At 46.7% G+C, this 19930-nt stretch overlaps 2 protein-coding genes across 11 annotated transcripts in view; one reads left to right on the plus strand and one right to left on the minus strand.

Annotated features, from left to right (window-relative positions):
• The first annotated feature begins 43 nt into the window (after positions 1–43).
• On the plus strand, positions 44–2111 carry LOC108112506 (protein MTO1 homolog, mitochondrial). Its single transcript, XM_017222393.1, has one exon. The coding sequence runs from the start codon at positions 67–69 to the stop codon at positions 2050–2052; it is 1986 nt and encodes a 661-aa protein (XP_017077882.1). The 5' UTR covers positions 44–66; the 3' UTR covers positions 2053–2111.
• A 52-nt stretch (positions 2112–2163) lies between these two features.
• Positions 2164–19930, minus strand: part of LOC108112504 (protein enabled homolog) — a 71964-nt gene continuing 54197 nt past the window's right edge. For 7 of the 10 annotated variants that reach the window (XM_017222385.2, XM_017222384.2, XM_017222383.2 and 4 more), the window contains 2 exons: positions 6742–7503; positions 4346–6664 (listed from right to left, as the gene is read on the minus strand). In XM_017222385.2, coding sequence (XP_017077874.1) covers positions 4656–6664; positions 6742–7503 — 2771 coding nt within the window. In that variant the 3' untranslated portion in view covers positions 4346–4655. Of the gene's footprint in view, positions 4264–4345; positions 6665–6741; positions 7504–11772; positions 11838–19930 lie in introns of those variants that run through there. The other 3 variants (XR_001772655.2, XM_017222387.2, XM_017222391.2) reach the window with 3 other exon arrangements.

Consider the following 19930-nt stretch of genomic DNA (forward strand, 5'->3'; position numbering starts at 1 on the left):
GAAGCTATCGATAGACTGACTGACACATGTGTTGTGCAATTCCGGTTGTTGTTATTGTTTTGAAAAATGCAGCAGCTGCGAACCGCCGTGATTCACGGCCTGGCAAGAAGGATTTCTCATCCACAAAGGAATGCTCATAGTACCAGTGCCGAGATCTATGATGTGGTGGTCATCGGAGGTGGGCATGCTGGCACAGAAGCCTCGGCTGCAGCCGCTCGTATGGGATCTCGCACTTTGCTGCTCACCCACAAACTGGAAACCATTGGCGAGATGTCCTGCAATCCCTCGTTTGGCGGCATTGGCAAGGGTCACCTGATGCGCGAGGTAGATGCCCTCGATGGGGTATGTGCCCGCTGCTGTGATGTATCTGGAGTCCACTATAAGGTGCTCAACAGGAGACGCGGACCGGCCGTTTGGGGACCAAGGGCACAGATCGATCGGCAATTGTACAAGAAGGCTGTGCAGCGGGAACTGCACAGCACCCCCAACCTAGAGATTCGCGCAGCTGCCGTGGACAACCTATTGATCGAGGATGAAGAGGATACCCAAACTCGACGCTGTGCCGGAGTTCTGTTGGCCAACGGTGAGGTAGTGCGTAGTCGATCTGTGGTGCTCACCACAGGAACTTTCCTGCGGGCGCACATAAACATCGGACTGGAGGTCCGTCCAGCAGGACGAATTGGAGATGCTCCAGCGAAAGCCCTTGGAGAGGCCATCGATAGGTTGGGTTTTCGAATGGGTAGACTCAAAACTGGAACTCCTCCCAGGATAGCAACGGATAGCGTTGATTTCTCACAGCTGCAAAGACACGATGGTGATAATCCACCCATGCCTTTTTCTTTCCTCAACAAAGAGGTTTGGTTACCGGCCAAGGATCAACTACCCTGCTACCTAACCTACACCACACCAAAGGTCAGCGACATTGTACGCAACAATCTTCACGTGAATCGCCATGTCACCGAAGAGATAACTGGGCCACGGTACTGCCCCTCAATTGAGTCAAAAATCCTACGTTTCGGTGCAAAGGTTCATCAGGTCTGGTTAGAGCCAGAGGGTCTGGACAGTCCTTTGGTTTATCCTCAGGGAATCTCCTGCACGCTGCCCCACGACCAGCAAGTAGAGCTGGTCCACGCTATCCAGGGACTGGAGAAAGCGAAAGTTGTCCAACCCGGTTACGGAGTGGAGTACGATTTCATAGATCCCCGCGAGTTGTATCCAACGCTAGAAACGAAACGAGTGCCAGGACTTTTCTTTGCTGGGCAGATTAATGGAACCACGGGCTACGAGGAGGCCGCAGCCCAGGGAATCATAGCTGGAGCTAATGCGGCAGGAAAAACGCTTCATAACGGCGGGAAGCAACTAACAATTAGTCGAACTGAAGGCTATATAGGTGTACTGATCGATGATCTCACATCTTTGGGCACCAACGAACCATACCGCATGTTCACTAGCAGGGCAGAGTTCCGGCTGTCACTTCGCCCGGACAATGCTGACATGCGGCTTACCAAAAAAGGCTACGACTTTGGTCTAGTGTCCCCACAGCGTTACCAGCATTTTCAGCAAACAGAAGAGAGCTTACAGACGGCAATTGCGTCCTTGAGGAGATTACGGAAGCACACCCACTATTGGCGACAGGCTCTTGATCTGCCCAAGGCTAAAGCTTCGGTGGAGAAAACTGCCTTCGATATGCTGGGCATTCCCGCGGATAACATCACAGTGGATCATCTAATCCAGCTCCATCCCAGCGAACTGAGTTGGCTGAGCGGCGAGCGAAACTTGGCTGAAAGGCTAAAGATCGAGGCTCTGTACTCATTCTTTGTAGATGAACAACAGCGGGATGTAGATGATGTGCGTCGTGAGGAGCGTCTGTCCATTCCCGCTGACATTGATTATTTCTCCAAGTCACTGAGCTTGTCCAATGAGGAACGACAGAAGCTGACACTTATTCAGCCACAGACGATTGCGGCCGCAAGTAGAATTCAAGGAGTAACTCCTTCGACAATCGTGAGGATACTAAAGTACGTTAAGAAAGCCGAGGTAGCGAAGGCTTAGTTAAGATAAAATATAATTTGTAATTATAGAATCTAATTAAATATTTATGTTTTATTAAAGTCTCTTTTTTACTAAATTGTCTATGGCCCAACCCAATAATAAGTTGCATAGTACATCCTTAAGTAGAGTTTATTTCATAAAATCATAAATGCCTTATGTAAAGTTGCACAATATTGTTTAAATGTTTGTTTCGCATATCGTTTGCCACATGGTTGAACATTCGAACATATTTATTTTGCTGCGCGATTGTGTTGGCTCAAGTGAGTTGATATATATATACCCAACTATATGCTGAGGTTGTGTGAAGATCTGAGAAAGAAGCGCTCGTCTGTTGACACTATGATCTTTTGTTAGTAGATATGGAGTCTCATTTTGTTGGGCCAAAGGATCTGACAGATCCGAGCGCTCCTCCTTATGTCTATTGATATTGTTTCGGTAGCTGTGGTAATTGTGAACTTTTGTATTTGATTTTCGGGTTCGATTGCGTTTCGGTTAGCTTACAGTTTAATGTTTTACACTTTGTATTCTGTTTACACACACAACGAAGATTGAGGGGGAGTTACAGTACATTTAATTTACGATCGATTTGTTTTCATTTGTTAAGGTTGTATTTGAAACTATTTTGCAGTAGTTGATTAGCTATCGCATGGCATTTGTGGTTATGTTACTAGATGCACGCCAATCGATTTCAGTTATGTGTGTCATTCAAGAATCTATTACGATTAGTTATTAAAATATATTCATTTTCAGTTTTACTGGTACATACACATAGTTTTGTCAAAAGGAAAAGTCGACTTGCATATGGCGGAATTTGTACGGAATTGTCGAAGCGTATCGGTGTCCATATATACTTTCCGGGATACCCTACTTCGAACACGAGTTGAATCTATAGTATAGGGTCTCAAATGAGGCTCATACGCAATGATTTTTTGAGTTTTGGTTTGGTTTTTAATTTCTTTTTTGTTATAATATCACAGATTGCTCGAGATTTATGCATTAAAATATATATAAACCATTACTTCACGTATCGTCAAATGTTAGGCAATCTCAAACGATAAAAAGGAAAACTGGGAGGCAAGAGTTAGAGGGGCGAAGACTAGAAACGGGATTGAAAACTAGATCTATATTATTGAGAGTTTGCTTGGTTTTAAGGGTATTGACTACTTACTATAAACATCAATTATAGGGTGGATACAAAGTACTTTTGTTAGTGGTACATATCCATTTGCTAGCTTGTGTCTGGTTGTGTTTTCTGAAGATTGTGGCAAATGCGTTTCCCGATTTCTGCACTCCAAGTTTTGCGTATAAAATATTTGAAATTACAAACAAAAAAATATATATATATTTTAAGGGCCAAAGGGTGGCATACAAAAGTTGATTAATTTCGAAAAATAATTTCGGCCTTTTGCTGTCCACTACTAATCCATTCCAGAATATCTCTCTAGGTTTTTGATTTGATTTGTTATCTAAATTTCAGTTCCGTTTTCCCCACTTTGTATTCGAGTTACATGTTCATACGTTTTCCGTTTTTATTCGTACTCTCCAAATCACAATTATTAGCAATTAGCAATTTAAGAATAAAATATAGCTACCCAGTATGTTTTGTATAATTTCTGTTTCTGTTGTGTATATATAAATTTCTTATCTGAACTTTAGTCTAACTTTACAACTAGCATTAATTTTCCTCGTGCGATGAACATTATTCTCACGAAAACTACATCCAGAGTTTCATGCAAGTATATGTACGTACCTAAAATTCTTATGGATTACGTTTCATTTGAGAGTAATTATTTTACTTGGAATATTTCACAATATTTTACATTTTATGCAGATACGATTTTTACACCAATTCAAAATGTCTAATTGCGGTAGAATTGTATTCAACTGGTTGGGTAAACGTTAGATTGTAACACCGAGAACAAACAAATATCTGATATCTGTTATGCAATTTACATTGTATTATATAGATGGTGGCCTTAATGGCCATCCGTTCCTGGTCCTATCCAGGATAATCCTAGAGCTTCAGAAACTCGTCAAGCATCCGCTTGCGCTGCTGGTGCAGAGCTTGCTCCGACAGCAAGTACATCCCGATATCGCTGTAGTTTTTCATTAGTTAGTTATTGGAATTACTGAAGAGTTGGTGTCATAAGGCTGTGGCCTCCTCCGCGCTGTTGCTGCGAACCAATCCACCCAGCTGAGGCTTGCTGTCATCTGCAATGATCAGGTTAACTAATTTAGAATTTTACCTTTCCGAGATCAGAAAACCAAAGCGAAATAATAAGTGTAATTCAAATAATTGTAAACAAAAATGTTTTATTCAGGCCATTTCTAAAAGTATACGCTTCACATTTAAATAGGGAAATAATAATAATAACTAAGGATTAAAACATTTAGAATTGGATCTAAGCGGCGCTGACAATACATTACAAATTCTTGTATAAATAAAGATGCGTGACTAAGAACTAAGTTATCGCTTATCGCTTAGTTAAATGTTACTGAAGGTAGATGTTAACTAGTTCCGATCCGAGGCGACTTTTCAAAACTTAAACCTAAGCGAACATTCGCTCCACTGAGCGACCCACTCCCGCCAGGGGATCTATTCATCATCTGGTGGGCTCGGCAGTGGCCGTGGCGGCACTGGTGGACACTTCATCGCTAGTCAGGGCCGGCGCCTTGCTGGCGCTATTGGTGCTGCTGCTGACCTCCGGCGGTGTGGTGGTGCCACTGGTTGTGGAGGTCACCCCGCCAGAGGTGGACACTGTGTCTGGTGAGGCGGCCATTATCTTGGGCGGACCTGGTGCCGGTGATACCGATAACCTGGTCCGCTGCTTCTCATCCTCTATGTCTGTCTTGGGTGTGGCAGTCATGTCCGAGTCTAGAATCTTTGGGGTCTCCTCTATGCATTTACCTGATGTTGCTGTGGTAGCATTGACCGCTGGCAACGAGTTGTTGGTCTCCGACTGCGGGCTGGCACTACGCCGAGAGTTCTCCGGCGAACTATCCGGATGAATGGGCTTGTCTAGAGCTGCGTTTGGGGTGGCTGGCTTCTTTTCAAGCGCCACTGGTGGTGGTGAACTTTTAAGGGGATCCTCCTTGATAGCCGTCATGTGCTCCTTGCTCTCTGCCTGCGATGCTCCATTGGATTCGCCGCCATTTACTTCGTGATTGGTTGGCTGGCCACTACTTGCGTTAGAAGGCGCCTGGTTGCTGGAATTAGAATTTGATCCGGTCAAATCCAAGGTGGCCGGCTCATGGGTCACCGGCGTGGCTGCCTTGTCTATCAGGGCTGATTGTTGAGCTGCCGCAGCTACTGCTGCTGCAATGTGATGCCTCATGGCATGTGGACTGCCGCCTGCCCTTCCTCCGTTCGCCGAGGAAGAGGGAGTGATCGGAGGCGTGATCTTGGGCGAGCTGGGCAGCGAGAGCGGCTGCTGTTGGTGGGCAGCTGTCGGAGTCATTCCGCTTGCCGCCGCCGCAGCCGCATGCATTGCGGCCAAATGCCCATGATGGTAGTAGTGACCTATGTTGGGAATGTGCGAGCTGGAGGTGGTGGGGGGCATTCCACTGCCACTGACACCACTACTAGGCGTCGATGTGGGCACTTGATCTGCGCTCAGTTTCACAGCTGCCGTTAGGTTTAAGCTGGCATGCGGTGAGGATGCAGACAAGCTGGAGCTAGCTGTCACAGGAATAGAGTTGCTCAACCCTCCTCCGCCAGCCGAAGAGGTATGCGGTGGCAACTGGTGGGCCAGCGAGGCGGGATGATGCGGCGACATGTGCGGATGGCTGAGGTTGAGACTGTGCGGATGGGCACTGAGTCCGAGAGCAGCCGCTGAGAAACCTGGATGCGTGAGGCCAGCAGCCCCCGGATGAGCCAAGCCCATGGCCGCCTGCTGCAGGTGATGCTGCAGATTGGGACCGTGACCGCCCAGCGGAGGAACTCCCACTCCTGGGAGGCCAGCCATGCCTAGATTGAGACCCATGGCTCCGTGGGGACTTTGCCTCTGTGCATTTGCCGCTGCTGCATGATAGTGCGACATTCCGGGAAGACCGTGAAGTGCTCCTGGTGGTCCTCGTAAACTCATATTGAGATGTGGGATCATGGATCCCAGCAGATTCCGGTTAAGTGGGGAGTACAATTGGTTCGAGTAGTGGTGCGAGGCATTTAGCAGTTGCTGGCGTTCCCGTTCCCTCTCGCGCTCCTCGTCCCGGAGCTTGCGTTCCCGTGCCTCCTTCTCCCGCTGCTCCTTCTCACGCTGTTCACGCTCGCGTTGCTCCTTCTCCCGTTGCTCCTTCTCCCGCTGCTCCTTTTCACGCTGCTCACGCAGTTCCCTTTCCTTTTCGCGCTGCATCTCCCGTTCGCGTTCCTCCTCCCGCGCTATCCGCGCTCGGTGCTCCTCCTCCAGCTTCATTCGGTCGTGCATCGCTGGCGAGATTCCCAACGCTGCTCCAGGCATCATCGAATACAGGTGGGAGTAGGGCGAGGCCATTTGGGGATACAATGCAGCTGCATGCGGATGCGAGGGATGTGCGCCGGCGGCGCGGAAAAGTTGGTATCGGTGCTCCAGGTAGAGTTGTTCCGTGTACGGCAGACCAGCTGGATTCAAGAAAGCTGCAATGTGGTAAGATGATTAGAAAATATTCTAGAATCCTTACTGCTATCATCTCAAGACCAATCGTTTTGCTTACCTGCTGGCGGGATTCCCGGCAGTCCCGCAAAATGCGAGTAAGCCTCCAGAGGAAAGGCTCCCGCCGGATGCATCAGTCGCTCGTCCGATCTATAGGGCTGGAATCCGCTCCTGGCCAAAAGTTCTGGTTGCAGCGAGGCTGTTTGTGGTGTGTGACTTAGTCGAGCAATCTTCTCCGGCGGCTGGGGCGATGGTGGTGAGCGCTTCTTACTGCTGGCAACTCGATCCTCGCCAGAGCGCTCAGATCCCACACGTCCTGCCACCGAGTTTAGAGGTCCTGGACCCGACGACGGTGGTGGTGGTCCTCCGGCTCCCGAGGTTGGTACACTCCGGTCTCCACCGACATCCTCCTCCTTGTTGTCCGCTTGTTTGGCAAGCGTTCGTAGTGCGGCGGCAAAAGATCCACGACTACTGGCCGATGCGGCACCAATAGCTCCTGGTGGCAAACCCACACCTGCTGCCAGTTGCTGCTGCACCGCAGCCGCCACAGCCTGCTGCTGGGCTTGGTGTTGCTGTTGCTGCTGCTGTTGATGTTGCTGGTGCTGTTGATGTTGCTGCGGCGACGGAGTGCCAATGTGATTGCTGGGCAGGGCGTGGTTCAGCAAAGCGTTGCCACCGGCGGACGATGGAACCGGGCTGTTGGCCACCGATGATCCCGGCAAGCCGCCAGCGCCGCCGCCAGGAGGTGTTTGCAGATGGTGCGGCACAGGGATGTGCGGTGCAGGGCTGGTGGCCGGCCGCTTTTGTCCAGCTTTCGGCGGCACTACAATGGAAAGGCAAAATTTCTTTGGTCAGATTTTGGGGAAACATGGGAAATCGTTGGGAAATTCATAGTTTTGAGTATTAAGCTTTTAAGATTATAGCCCAATCTTTGGGTTAGTTTTGGGTTAGTTTAAAACGTAAATTTAAGGGTAAGGAAGATAGGACCTAGGATCATTTCCTTACCAAGTTTAACCGCCTCAAAAGGTTATGGCTTTATTCTTTAAGTGGCCTTTTTACCTTGAATGTTTAACATATTTTTAACTTCTATTTTTTAAAGAGTTTCGAGAAATGCTCTTCGCCCAATGCACTTTGCATAAGCTCAATAAGAACCGGAGGGACCAGATTATACGGCCCTCTGTCTCTGTAATTCGACACAACACCAGATTCCCAGGGCATGGGGACAGATGGTTGGGACTCAGTTCGTTCGAATTTCCTCCGCTAATATCTGATTGATGTCCGCGAGTTGTGTGACGGGCAAAAATTGCGCATACGCCTCGTTGCATTTGCGGCAATTTGCATACGTAGGCGACAAGGTGGATCCCCGTACGGCAAACAGGCAACGGGTAACGGGTAACGGGTGCCATTGCCACTGTCACTACCACCACCACCACCGCCATCAAGAGGAGCAGAAGCCAGAACAAGAGCAGTCAGTCCATGGCTAGCAGGTTGACGCTGGTTGAATGCAAATGGCGAAGGCCTGAAACTTGAATTTCGGACATGGTCCACTCAGGCATGCGAATCGAATGGGATGAGGGCGTAGGATTCCGAGTACGCAGTTCCGCCACCACCTCTGTCCGCCTTCTTTTTGGGTGCCCACTTTTCCTTTGAGGCTCCTCCGAACGGCGCAAATTGCACGCCCAACGAATTTATCGATTCTTGTTACTCGTTTTCGGGTTGCCCGCTCCGAAATTGCTTTCAGATATGACAGCCACACCCCCGAGTCCGCCCCTTTCAGGTCGCCGAACCAGGAGAGAACTCCTGGCCGTTCCTCTTGCTGCTACTCCTGCAGCACCACCATCTCCGCTCGCATTCAATGCCGAATGGAATTTGCAACGACATCGAGGACAACGATGTTATGAGGCCGGCACGGCATGTATTTTGAAAACCATTTCGCTGGCTGGCTGGTCCTTTGTGGACCTTAAAGCTGCTCGGTCTCAAATGGTAACTCGCATTGGAAGTGGTTTTTCCAGGGGTGGTAGTCGGTACATACTACTACATACCACATTCTAGATACTGTTTCGCTTCGAGAGATGCACATATTTCGGATTTTTGTGAAAATCAACAATTCCACAAAAATAGAGAAAAACTTTTGTGGTTGGGTAAATATTATCACCTCGGCAGCCTTAGTTCTGCTCTGGATTTTATTTATTTACTGGCTTTCCATCCAAGTGGAATCTGGCAGGCCGTCAGTTCTTCGAGAGCTTTTATTAAATGAAGGAAAAATGCAACCAAGAATGCAGCTGCATCACTGGCTTCCTCATCATCATCATCAACATCAACAGTTTCCCCCAGTAGAACATCATGATAACGTCTGCTGCATAAGCTCATGGTTTAGAGCGTTTTGTGTCGTTTATGAAAATGGGGTGAGTGGAGGCTGAGGCTGGGATCTAGGATCTGGGATCTGGGGTAGTATGTAGATGGCCTGGACATGGAAATGGAAATGGGAGTGAAAATGTGCATGTGCATGTGCATGTGCTGGGTGCTGCTGCTGCTGCTGCTGCTGCATGTGTATTTACCAAACTAAACCGAAATAATGCCCGAAACTGCAGTACCAACATCGATGTCGACGACTAGAACAATAAAATGCCGACGACTGCGAATGCGAATGAGTTGGGAGCAGGTTGTGTGGGCTGGCTGAGTTTGGGAAAACCCCATACGTACATATATCTACACCCTACGTACCTAAAACCCGGAACCCCATCCCCTGGACAACCCAAACAAAGCTCCTCGATGCCGATGACGATGATGCCAACGTTGACGTGGCTGGCCGTATTTGCCAGTTTGCCCAACTCAGCCTGTGGGCTCTGCCAAACGGAGGGGGAGATGGGGGTAGTATGGAAATGCAGAGCAGTGTAGAGTGTAGTGCCGGGGAAAACTAGAGTTCAGTCCCACGGCCTCTACCCTTTCCGATTTCCTACCCCGTCCTCTAACTGTGTTGTTTGCCATGAAATGCCTGTTTGTTTGCCTGGGTTTTGTGTACTTCAACATGGTCCCAGACCCCAGATCCCAGATCCCAGTTCTAGTTCCTAACCTGACTCAGATGCCACACCCTGCAGCAAGCATCCGCACCCGTACCCGCACCCACACACAGCTGTACGTATATGGAGAGATATAGAGAGACTGCTTTCGCATTGAGCGGCGATTTGCAGGCATCAGCGTTATTTGCCGAATTTAATCAGCGCACTGACACGAGAGCACCGCAAGACTCGACTCCCGTTTCCATCCGAAGTGCGGATATATGGCATGGCGAGCTTTTTTGCCATGATAGTGCCCCTTAAAGCGCTCAGGAATTTGCAATAGTCCATCATGCGGAATTGGTGCTTTGGTCCGGATGGGAATAGACAGCCGGAACTGAAAGTGTAACTTTTTCGGTGTAGAAAGAAGTTCCGCGTTAAAGCCACGCCTTTGGGTTTAGATAAAATTTGAAATTGTGGAAGACCTAAAGTTGATAAGGATTATCTTTTTGAGATTTCACTTCACACTGGATAGGTCATGTAGCACTTTTCTTCCGATTTACGTTATAAATCTACTTTCCTGTAATCCAAATGCAAATATCTTGACATCACATAAAATCCCACATCTAATTATGATTTTAAAAGCCTTTTCCCAGCAATCAGAATCGAGTTCAAACCTCGTCCACAAGGGATTCTAACTTCAAATCTCATATCCAGTGATTTATAACTCATTTATTAGCCAGCAATCAGAAGCGGGCGAAAGGGGAAGGCTTATTCATTTCAGTTAATTTGGTCAAATGCAAATGTAATTTTGTAAAGTCAATTAAGTGGACCTCAGACTGCAGTTGCCTCCCCCTGGAAAGCCCTTGACAACCACATAATGCAAATCATAACTGCCAATAAATAAATGTTGAATAAATTATGCACAGAAACAATGCTAGCCTGCTGCTGTGGCATTTGTCACATTTTCCATTTTGGTTCATTGCAACAAAATTGGTTTTCTCGCTTGGGTAAATTAAAATGTCACCGATTCCGAGAAAGGCCAAAATGCAAGCACCACCAACTGCCCGCACCGCCCAACCACAAGTGGTGCCCCGCCCATTCCGCCCATGCCGCCCGCAGCCCATTATTGTACACATAAACACATGTTTCCATCCACATCCTCGTCGCGCTGCCCATCACCCCCCACTCCGCCTTTATTATGGTAAATTCGTAGGGACTCATTCCGAATTTATGCCATTACCACCGCCCCCAGATCGCAGTCCTTTAACCCCCTTCCCCCCTCCACGGCACTTCCTCATTCCGGGCAACACCCATACCAAAGCACACGCACACACACACACACAGCTCATACACACAGGACAAGTGGAGTGGACTAGCCGAAACCACCGAACATTCCTTGCCACAGAGAAATGTCGCCGGTCGCATGCGATTATTCCACCACAACTAATTACAGTGGCAAACGGAACACAGGACCTCCTCCTTCCTCTCCTTCTTCCATGCCTCCACCACTCCTCTCTCCCACCCATTCAGCCTGCTGTGCACCGGTGACGGCGCTCCTGCGGCCAGGACATGTTTAGGTCAGCCACAGCACATTCACATGGCGAAGTGCACTCACCCTGGCCATGAATAATTTATTTAATAAATACATTCACAATTAAATCAAATGCGAAAATTGCGGCTCCACCGCTTTGCCTTTCATTCGGGCATTTTGTTGAATTTTCCATGACTGGGCGATGGGTGATGGGTGGTGGTGGGTCGAAAAGCGACTATAATGAGCCAGATGGGAGTATCAAGTGATAGATAATGAATGCTATAATGGTGGTGGTGAAGGGTACAGGTTTTTCCAAAGAACCGGGCATTAGCTATAATTCTGTGAAGTACCCACAAATTTTATGTCAATTTTTACTAATGGCCCGAAATTTATTCGTTTATTTTATTTTGTGTTAGTGGGACTAAAATATAGAAAGCTTCAAAGGTTTTTGTGTTGTATGAACTTGGGTTTAATATTATATATTAAGTGGATTGGATTTTCCAAAAGGTTTTGTAAGAATTTCATTAGGTAATGTGTAGCTAAGGATTATGAACTTCCAAATTGGAACAAAAGTTTTCTACTTCCCAGACAAATTTAGAAAATGTCTTATGATATGAATGTAAGATTCTGTAAAGAGAGCAGATGGAAAGAGATAAGTTTAAAACGCATACCCTTTTCTAAATTATTTATCATTTTAATCTGTTTTTTAGCTCCTTCGAAGCAAAAATCACGCATCCTTTCGATCATAGTCGTGTATAGCCAAGTTACCTAAGCCATTTAAGAAACCTGATTTTTCCAGCATACCAAGTTCGAAGGCCTATTCACCTTGGGCTATATTGAAATCCTAGTAACAATCACGCATCCTTTAGAAAATCTGAGTCTTGGGGCTTAATTTACTTTCGCAATTTGCTCACAAGCTCAGGAGCCGGCAGCAGCAGCACATTGGGCCCAACGTGTGGTGCACAAATGAATTATAAATTAAGTTTGATTCCATTCCAGTCGCCCCATCCTGCATCCTGTGCGGCTCTCATTGCCATGCTGTGCATGTCCTGCGGCTGCCGTCCTGCTGGCGCACTGCAGCAGAGGAGGCCGTCAACTGCTCCTGCGGTTTCATATGCAATTATTTGACGTTGCTCCTTGACAGCTCCTGGATCCTGCGCATCGTCCAGGGGACACGGCCCGTCCCTTTTCCCGGGGCCACAATGAAAAGCGGATGGGCAGGCAAACTCCGGCTCCGGCACCGGTTCTGGCTCCCACTCAAGCCGTAGAAGTGCCCGGAAGCTGGAGGAGGAGGGTTCAGGGATCAGGAAGAGGAGTCCGGTGCCTGCGAGTTTAGTTAGTTGGCAGCTGTAGCAGCAGCAGTAGCAGCAGCTCATGCATTAATTATTGCTGGTCTGTTGCGGTTGGAGTTTCCCAGTGGAGGTCCAGCCACGAAAGCCTAGCTAGGACACCATGGATACACAGGCAAAGGAGCTCAGTTTCAGGATGGCAGCGAGAGTAGGTAGTAATGCCTCCCAAAAAGGGAGAGCGTTGTAAATGGCTGCGGTCACGCCTCCATTAAACCGACCGAAACTACCCATCGAGGCGGGCCTGTAATATGATTTGGGCCAAAGTTTGCACGATGTCGGCGGCTAACGGAGGCGGAGAGTGTACTGGACAAACAATATTATTAAGCAAACAAAGCAACAATAAATATGCATAATAATTCCATGCATCATCGGCCAGTTGCAGTTCCTGTTTGAACAGCCCCGAACATCCACATCCACAGCCATATCAACATCCAAATATCCTGCATATTCGCATATCCTGCTGACGGTGACGTGAATGGTGAAGAATCGAATTTCATTTCGCAAATTGGCAGCCGGGTCATACGTAATTATAACTCGCCCGAATGGCTGCCTAGCTGATATTGCAGTCCTCATTTTAAAGTCCAGAACTATAGAAAAGCCAGAAAGTTAGTTGGCTTTGGCTTAGCATTGGTCCTTCCAGTTAACTGCAACTTGCCAAGCTTTGAGTTAAATTCCTTCCACTTGTTTTTGATATTATTTAATTTATTGAGGGACATGGAGTTAAAACAAATAGATTTCTATCACTATTTCTCACTGTGCACCCAGCACAGAGCTCATTTTAATTAATTGGAAAAGCAAAGGCATTTCAGCAATTTTGTCTACAAGACGGCAAATATCGCCTCACAGCATTCCGGCACGCACAGAGAGGTGGTGGAGGACTGGATGATGGGTGGCTGAATGCCAGGACACGGAGGTAAACGGCCTGGGCGGTGGAGGACGAGGCACCGGAACCGGATTCGGATACGGCGCAGGATGCAGGAGCCTGCACCGGGCAAGAAAAATGTTTGCAAACTTTTCGGTTCGCATTCGTACACAATTTAAATAGTTCGCAGTCACATTCCGGCCCGAAAGCACACACTGCTCCGGCTCCTGCTCCTCCAGCTCCTCCACCCTGATGCGGACAATAAACAAGTGCCGGGAATCACGAACACAAAGGAGAATGCCAGCAGCAGGAGCCACTTCCACATCTCATTCCCATTCCTCCGCAGACACTGCAAGAAATTGTCCTTGCCTTCGGGCTGCCTCGACTCCAGTTGCCAGGATCTACTACTACAGCACAATGTCTGAAGGCATGGCCAGAATGAAGGAATTCCACACTGAAAATTCCCAGCACGCGCGCAAGAAATGCACAACTCCATGGCATTCCAAGTGCAGAACGCATTCAAGGCGGTCATAAATGGAATTCCATGCACACTCTGCGGGCCCAACAGGCGAAATGAGACTCGCAGGCAAATTCAGGCATTCGCAGCAGGTGCCATAGATCCCACATTTAGTTACTCTACTTTGGGGCGGGATTATCTTTCACTGAGAAATCGCCGGGACACTCTTAAGCAACGAAAAAAACCCACTTCCCTTGAAAAGCATTTCTAATTAAATCTCTAAAACCGCTCTGGATCTGGAAAAGAAGAACTTCTGGGGCGACAGACAGCTCAAGTGCCAGAAATGGCAGCCATATGCCAAGAAAGGGGCCAGGAAATGAATAAGGATGCATCTACATATGTCCGCATGCCATGCATGTGCGTGTGTCTGCAGAAAGGACATGCCTCGAAGGAGCCGGAGCAAAGACACTTGACTGCTAGTGTGAGTGATACACACATAGCCTTGTGCCAAGTCAACTCATTCAAGTTGAGCCCACCTCACAGCCCGACAAGTCCTTTTCAAAGGGGAGTGTCCTACGAGAGTATCTCGTTGCTCAAAGGCACAAGTGCTACTAGTGGAACTGCTGTACACTGGTGTACAGGCCCCAATTAGTCCTTTGCCAGCCTGCGGCAAGGATAATACTTACAGTAAACGACATTTGGTCAATGCTAGCTAACTAATCGTAGTGCAACTGAAATTGTTCGGGTAACTCACCTGCAAGAAACGAAAGAGAGAAAAGACAAGTTAGTAAGGTTAAGGATGATATAAAGTAGTAACTAATAAATATATAAAAGTATAAGTTTAATTGATAAATTTCATTTGGTTTTCACTGCCTAATTACTCCTTTACTAAGTTATGGATAAGACAACATGTTATTAGTCCTTCTTTTAAATAATAGTTACCCTCAACTAAGTCAGCTTAGCTGAAATCATCCCTCCTGTCACTTTAATAAAAAGAAGTCATAGGAAAAGCAGTTCATGTGCGCTCAAGTTAAGTTGTGGTTGTTAAATCTGGGATGCGTAACTGATGGATTAGCATCATCATCATCATAAAAGGGAATTCACTCTGATTAAGTCCCGCAACTAATTCCGCTAAGACCTGGCAACTGTTTCACAGGATTTCCGACGACTTCAATTGGTTTCCCTTTTCATGGCCACTCTCATGCCCCTCCCTTAACCATTTCCATTCCCATTCCTATTCCCATTACCACATACCAGCCAGGCAGCTAGCAATCTTTTGTGATGCATTGAAATGCCTAATTTCGGTCGTAAGCGATATGAAAATGGGGTTGCAAGGGCCCGAGGGCCGACGAAGGTACCAAGGACCAAAGCCATCCCAAACAATCCGGGCAATCCCATTCAGACCAGCAAAGGCGACAACTGACGACGAGCACTTTGTTAATCCCGTATTTATGCGCAATTACGTATTTTTCGCATTAGTCAGCCAAGCAGTCAGCTTTTGGGCGAGTCGAGACGAGGTTGGCGGACGGATTTAGGGATTCGTCCTCAGTCTCAGCCTCAGTCAGAGTCTCAGCTTGTGTTTGGGTTTGAGTTCCAGTTTCGAGTCGCAATCTCTTGGCTAAGGGATGTTGTCCGTTTGTTGCCTTTGTGGGTTCTTGTCCTTTATGGGCCAACCCCCCGCATTTTGCACGCCCGCCCTTTTGCACCCTTGCCCTCGCAGTTGATCCTTTTATTTCGCATTTTCCCTTTTCCATTTTTTCCACAGCTTGTTTTGTATTGCTGCCATAGAGCAACCATGTTGTGGCCGCCTTTTCTTGGCTTAGCTCTGTCCTCCGCCTTTGTTGCTCCTTGCTCCCGGCTTCGACTTCGGCTTCTGTCTTCTGTCCTCGCCCGTTTTCCTACTCCTCCTCCTCCTCTCCCATCCTCCTTCATCCTCAATCGTTCTAGGGAAAGGCGTTGCTCTGGTCTCGCCTCCGCCAGCTGTCCATGTACCGCCCATCCTTCTGCCTGTCTGACCCCCCGTTGGCCTCTCAACCCCTCCTCCCCTCGCTCTCTCCTGACTGATTCCTTTATCCTTCGTCCTCCGTCCGACGTCTTGAGTCATTTACTTTTTACTGCCGCATAATATTGTCCCGATTAGCACAAACACAACGTTTTACCACAAAATCATCATCATTAGTGACGCTAACGCAAATGCTCCGGCTCAGTCGCAGGATCTGGCCCTCGGAGCCTTGCTTCGGCTCAGTGGGACAGGTAGGTGTTTAGATTTCACAAATGTTTTTCAAGGAAATGAGTTAACGATTGAGTTCTTACATAAGGAAAGATAAGCTGGTCACTTTAGTAAGAAATTTATATTCGAGGGAAAAAGACAACTTCTTTGCTTATGTTAAGTTTTAATATTATATTTAAAAACTATTTAACGTTATAAATGTTGTATAGAAAATGTTTCTATGAACTGTTGACAAAAGTATTTTTAAAAATTTAATCACAATATGCGCTATTCCGCCCACTGTGCCGAGACGCAACAAAGCAGAAACACGGCAGGAATGGCCAAGGACGTTGGGAGAAGGGGATAAGGATAAGGCGTCTGGGCAGGGGGCGGGACCGAAGGCAGCCGTAAAATAAGCAGCAGGCAGAATGGCTGGCAAGGCGTCTATTATGCGAAGGCATCATTTAAGGGGATTATTTTATTTGGGCTCTAAACAATAAAGTGGGTTTATTAAAGGCACGCTCCCCACGCCCGCATGCCCGCAGAAGAGTCCCCAGATCTCTATCCCCTGCCCCGCCTCCACCTCCTCTGTCTGCCTTTTATGTGCGAGTTCGGAGCAAGGATGAGTGGGAGGTGGCGAAGGACGAAGGACGAAGGATGTCTGTGCACAAAAGATGTTGCGCTATAAAAGTGCAAAAATGTGTTTTTCGCTCTTCACAGAGCCCCACCCCCCGAAACAGCTCCTCCATGCACCCGCCCCCGCCGCTCAACCCCCTCTTTGCACCTCCTTTTCCTCCTTTGCTCCTTCATTATTTCCGCTGCTGTTTGTACAGTTGCGCGAAGCGGGCGACGCCTTGCAGCCAGTGCGCCTTGGCTTTATCCCTTTCTTTTAGCCAGCTTTTTCACCGTTTTTTTTTTGTGTTCGCCATGGCCCGAGGAGCCTTTTTGTTTGTCTCTGTGTGTGTGTGTGTGTGGCATGGATTTTAAATTAAGTTTTAATATTCATACTGAGCCAGAGTGAGTCCTCTCTTTCTCCTTCTCCAACTCTCTCTTTTTTCTCCAGGACAAACACTGCAGGACCGCAAACAGCTTCAATTATACAAGAGTTTGAGCAGTCAGCAGTCAGCAGTGAGCAGTGAGCGGTAAGTTGCTGCTCAACACATTAGCCAGGACTTAGCCGCAGAATGACGAAGACGAAATGAAGTGCAAGCTCATCTGAGCTCAGCGTTGGAAAATCGCATTATAAGATGAAAAGCTGATTAGCCGAAACGAGACTAGCCGGAAAACTCGTTGTTTAGAATTCTATCAAACAGAAATTAATTGTCAGCTTTGTGGAAAGAAAGCTAACAATGCTCATAATGGATTTTTATTTAGTTCGCTTAAAAATAATAATAAGATTACTTTCTTTAAAGAGGTGAGTTAGCTATTTATGCTTGAAGGACGCTTTAAGATTCTTTAAGATCCTTTATTAGTTCATTGACTGTTAAGGATCTCCCTGTTATAGAGCATAATACGAGAACAACCAATGATCTTATGCAAAAGGATACTTTTATAAAGCCATTTGCCATTCAAATCAAAACCAAATAAATACCAATTATCCCCCAGAAAACTGAACTAACTTAAGTTTAATTAGGAAACTTAAAGCCTTAGCAAACTAAGTAGAAAACTAATTATAACCCTTCATTGCTCATCAATTTCACGAGTATCTTGAAACATGTTAATTAAAGTAAATCATGTAATTGTGAAGATTATAAAACTTCTTGATATTATATCTGATTTTGTGGAAATGTACATTTTGATGTGCAATTAATCATTTGAGTTTTCCACATGCTTGCCTGATTTTCGACACTTGCTCTTACTTGCTAGGCAGACTCAAGAACTGCTCACAAATTAGATTAGATTGCTTTTAACCAAGAGGAAGGCAAATAATAGCAGGACTATTGAAAACTCCTTGGCAGCAACTTCCTTTAACACCAGAGTAACCGAAAAGTTTCGAAGAAGATTGTGAAGTGAGGCGAGGAAAACTTTGTGGCGACATATTCTTGGCAGGATGAATGTGGCCGTTTTCCAACCCGGAGGCGGAGCAGAAAGGTTAAGCGAAACGAACTCGCACTGATGGGCGCCCGACATGGGTTAAGAGGTTACGGGTCAATGGGGGCGTGCCTGCAGGCCACAAAATGAAAAGTTTTCTCGAAAAACTTTCACGCAGAGCTAGAGAGAGAGAGAAGGAAATCTACATAAGCAAACAAACGATTTTTGGAAAATACTTTTGCCGTATTAAAATTTGTGCTTCATGTCATCCTTTTGGCCTCACATACATTTCACTCTAAGTGTGTGTGTGTGTGTGGTTAAGTGTGCTCCTTGAACACAAACACGTCCTGTGGTTGTCCTAGTGGGCGTGTCCGCATGCGGCTGGCTTTTTAGTGTCAAAAGCTGTCGCCCTCCCGTGTCTCCCGTGCCACACAAGTTGCCCGGGGCACCGAAGAAGGACGAGTTATAGAGGAGGATGTGCCCGAAAAAGGTGCAGATGTCGTCCTAAATGCTGCCAAACGACAACAGCATGTTAATGACTCTGACCCCTTCGGACGAGAGACCCAGAAAACAGGAGCTGTAGGTGGTGGAAGGGAGTCAGCTCCCAAAGAAACAGGAGGAGTAGGGTCCTTTGGGTGCGTCTGGTCACTTCATGTCTTGTCTTGTCTGAGCTGCTTAAGTAATTGGCATACAAATTTACTCACTTGCCCAGTGTGCCACACTCTCATTTGCCACCTTACCCCCGCAACACACCCCTTTGAATTCCCCGAGGTGGCACGTTAATGTCTTTCCTTCGTAGGATTGCCTTGTCATTTAGCTGCTCTCAGTTGCCGGAGTTTGTACATTAATTTCCAATCCCCCGAAAATCCATGTTGCAACACTCAAACGCACAGCTGCCGGGCTGACATTTTAATTGAATGTCTGTGCGTGTGAGCAAGAGATACTTTTATGTGCGGCTTGCCAGATACAGATACAAATTGCCCGAGTGTTTGGGTAATTCTCAGAGTGCGAAGAGTTTATTGTAATCGCTACTTAGACGGGCTCCCTCTTCCCTCTTTATCTCTCCATCTCTCTAATTTAGACATTTCGTTGTAATAAGCCAGAAGACGAAGAAGGCTAAGAAGAAGTATTAACCCAGCAGCAGACATTTGTTTGTTATTTTAATTTTATAGTCTTCACCAAAAACATTTCCTTTGGCCAAGAAAAAGTTGCTTTCGGTTGGGCAGCACACATGTTTCGGCCACTGTTTACACAAATTATTATCATTCCAATGCGATTTTCAATGCGTTTATTGCCGTTGCTGGGCAAATATTGATTTTGGCCCCGAACAAGACACAACAACACAGACGATAAGGGACTCCGGTGCCAGGCCAGACCGACGACAACAATTCATTTCAACGATTGACATTTAACCAACAAGTCAATTGTGTATTATTTTTGGGAATTAATAATGCGTTTGACAACGTTTATTTGTTCGCTCTCTAATTCAATTTGCCACAAAAATAACACAAAAATAACTGCAAAATTAATTTTGTGTTTTGCCATCGGCATCTCTCATGCGGCTTATTTACACTGACGGACAAATGAATTACAATATTTGTGCATTTTCGACACGAAACCCGAGGGGGAGGTGGTGTCGGCGCTTGGGCAATTGTGGCAAATCAAATGCATGCAGCTTATTTAAAGTTTAATTGACTCTGTTAAGGCTAAGTCCATAATTAAATGAATATTTATGCAAATGCATGCGAGAGCAATTCCATGAATATTTACTTGTAGAAATGCTTCGATTTTCTTTACACCTTCTCCTGCTAC

This window comes from Drosophila eugracilis, unplaced genomic scaffold (assembly GCF_018153835.1).
Source record: "Drosophila eugracilis isolate 14026-0451.02 unplaced genomic scaffold, ASM1815383v1 contig_90, whole genome shotgun sequence".
NCBI classification, from domain to species: Eukaryota; Metazoa; Arthropoda; class Insecta; order Diptera; family Drosophilidae; genus Drosophila; species Drosophila eugracilis.

What these genes read in the sequence shown, in the direction of transcription:
- LOC108112506 (XM_017222393.1), top strand. Translation starts at nt 67, where the DNA reads ATGCAGCAGCTGCGAACCGCCGTGATTCACGGCCTGGCAAGAAGGATT.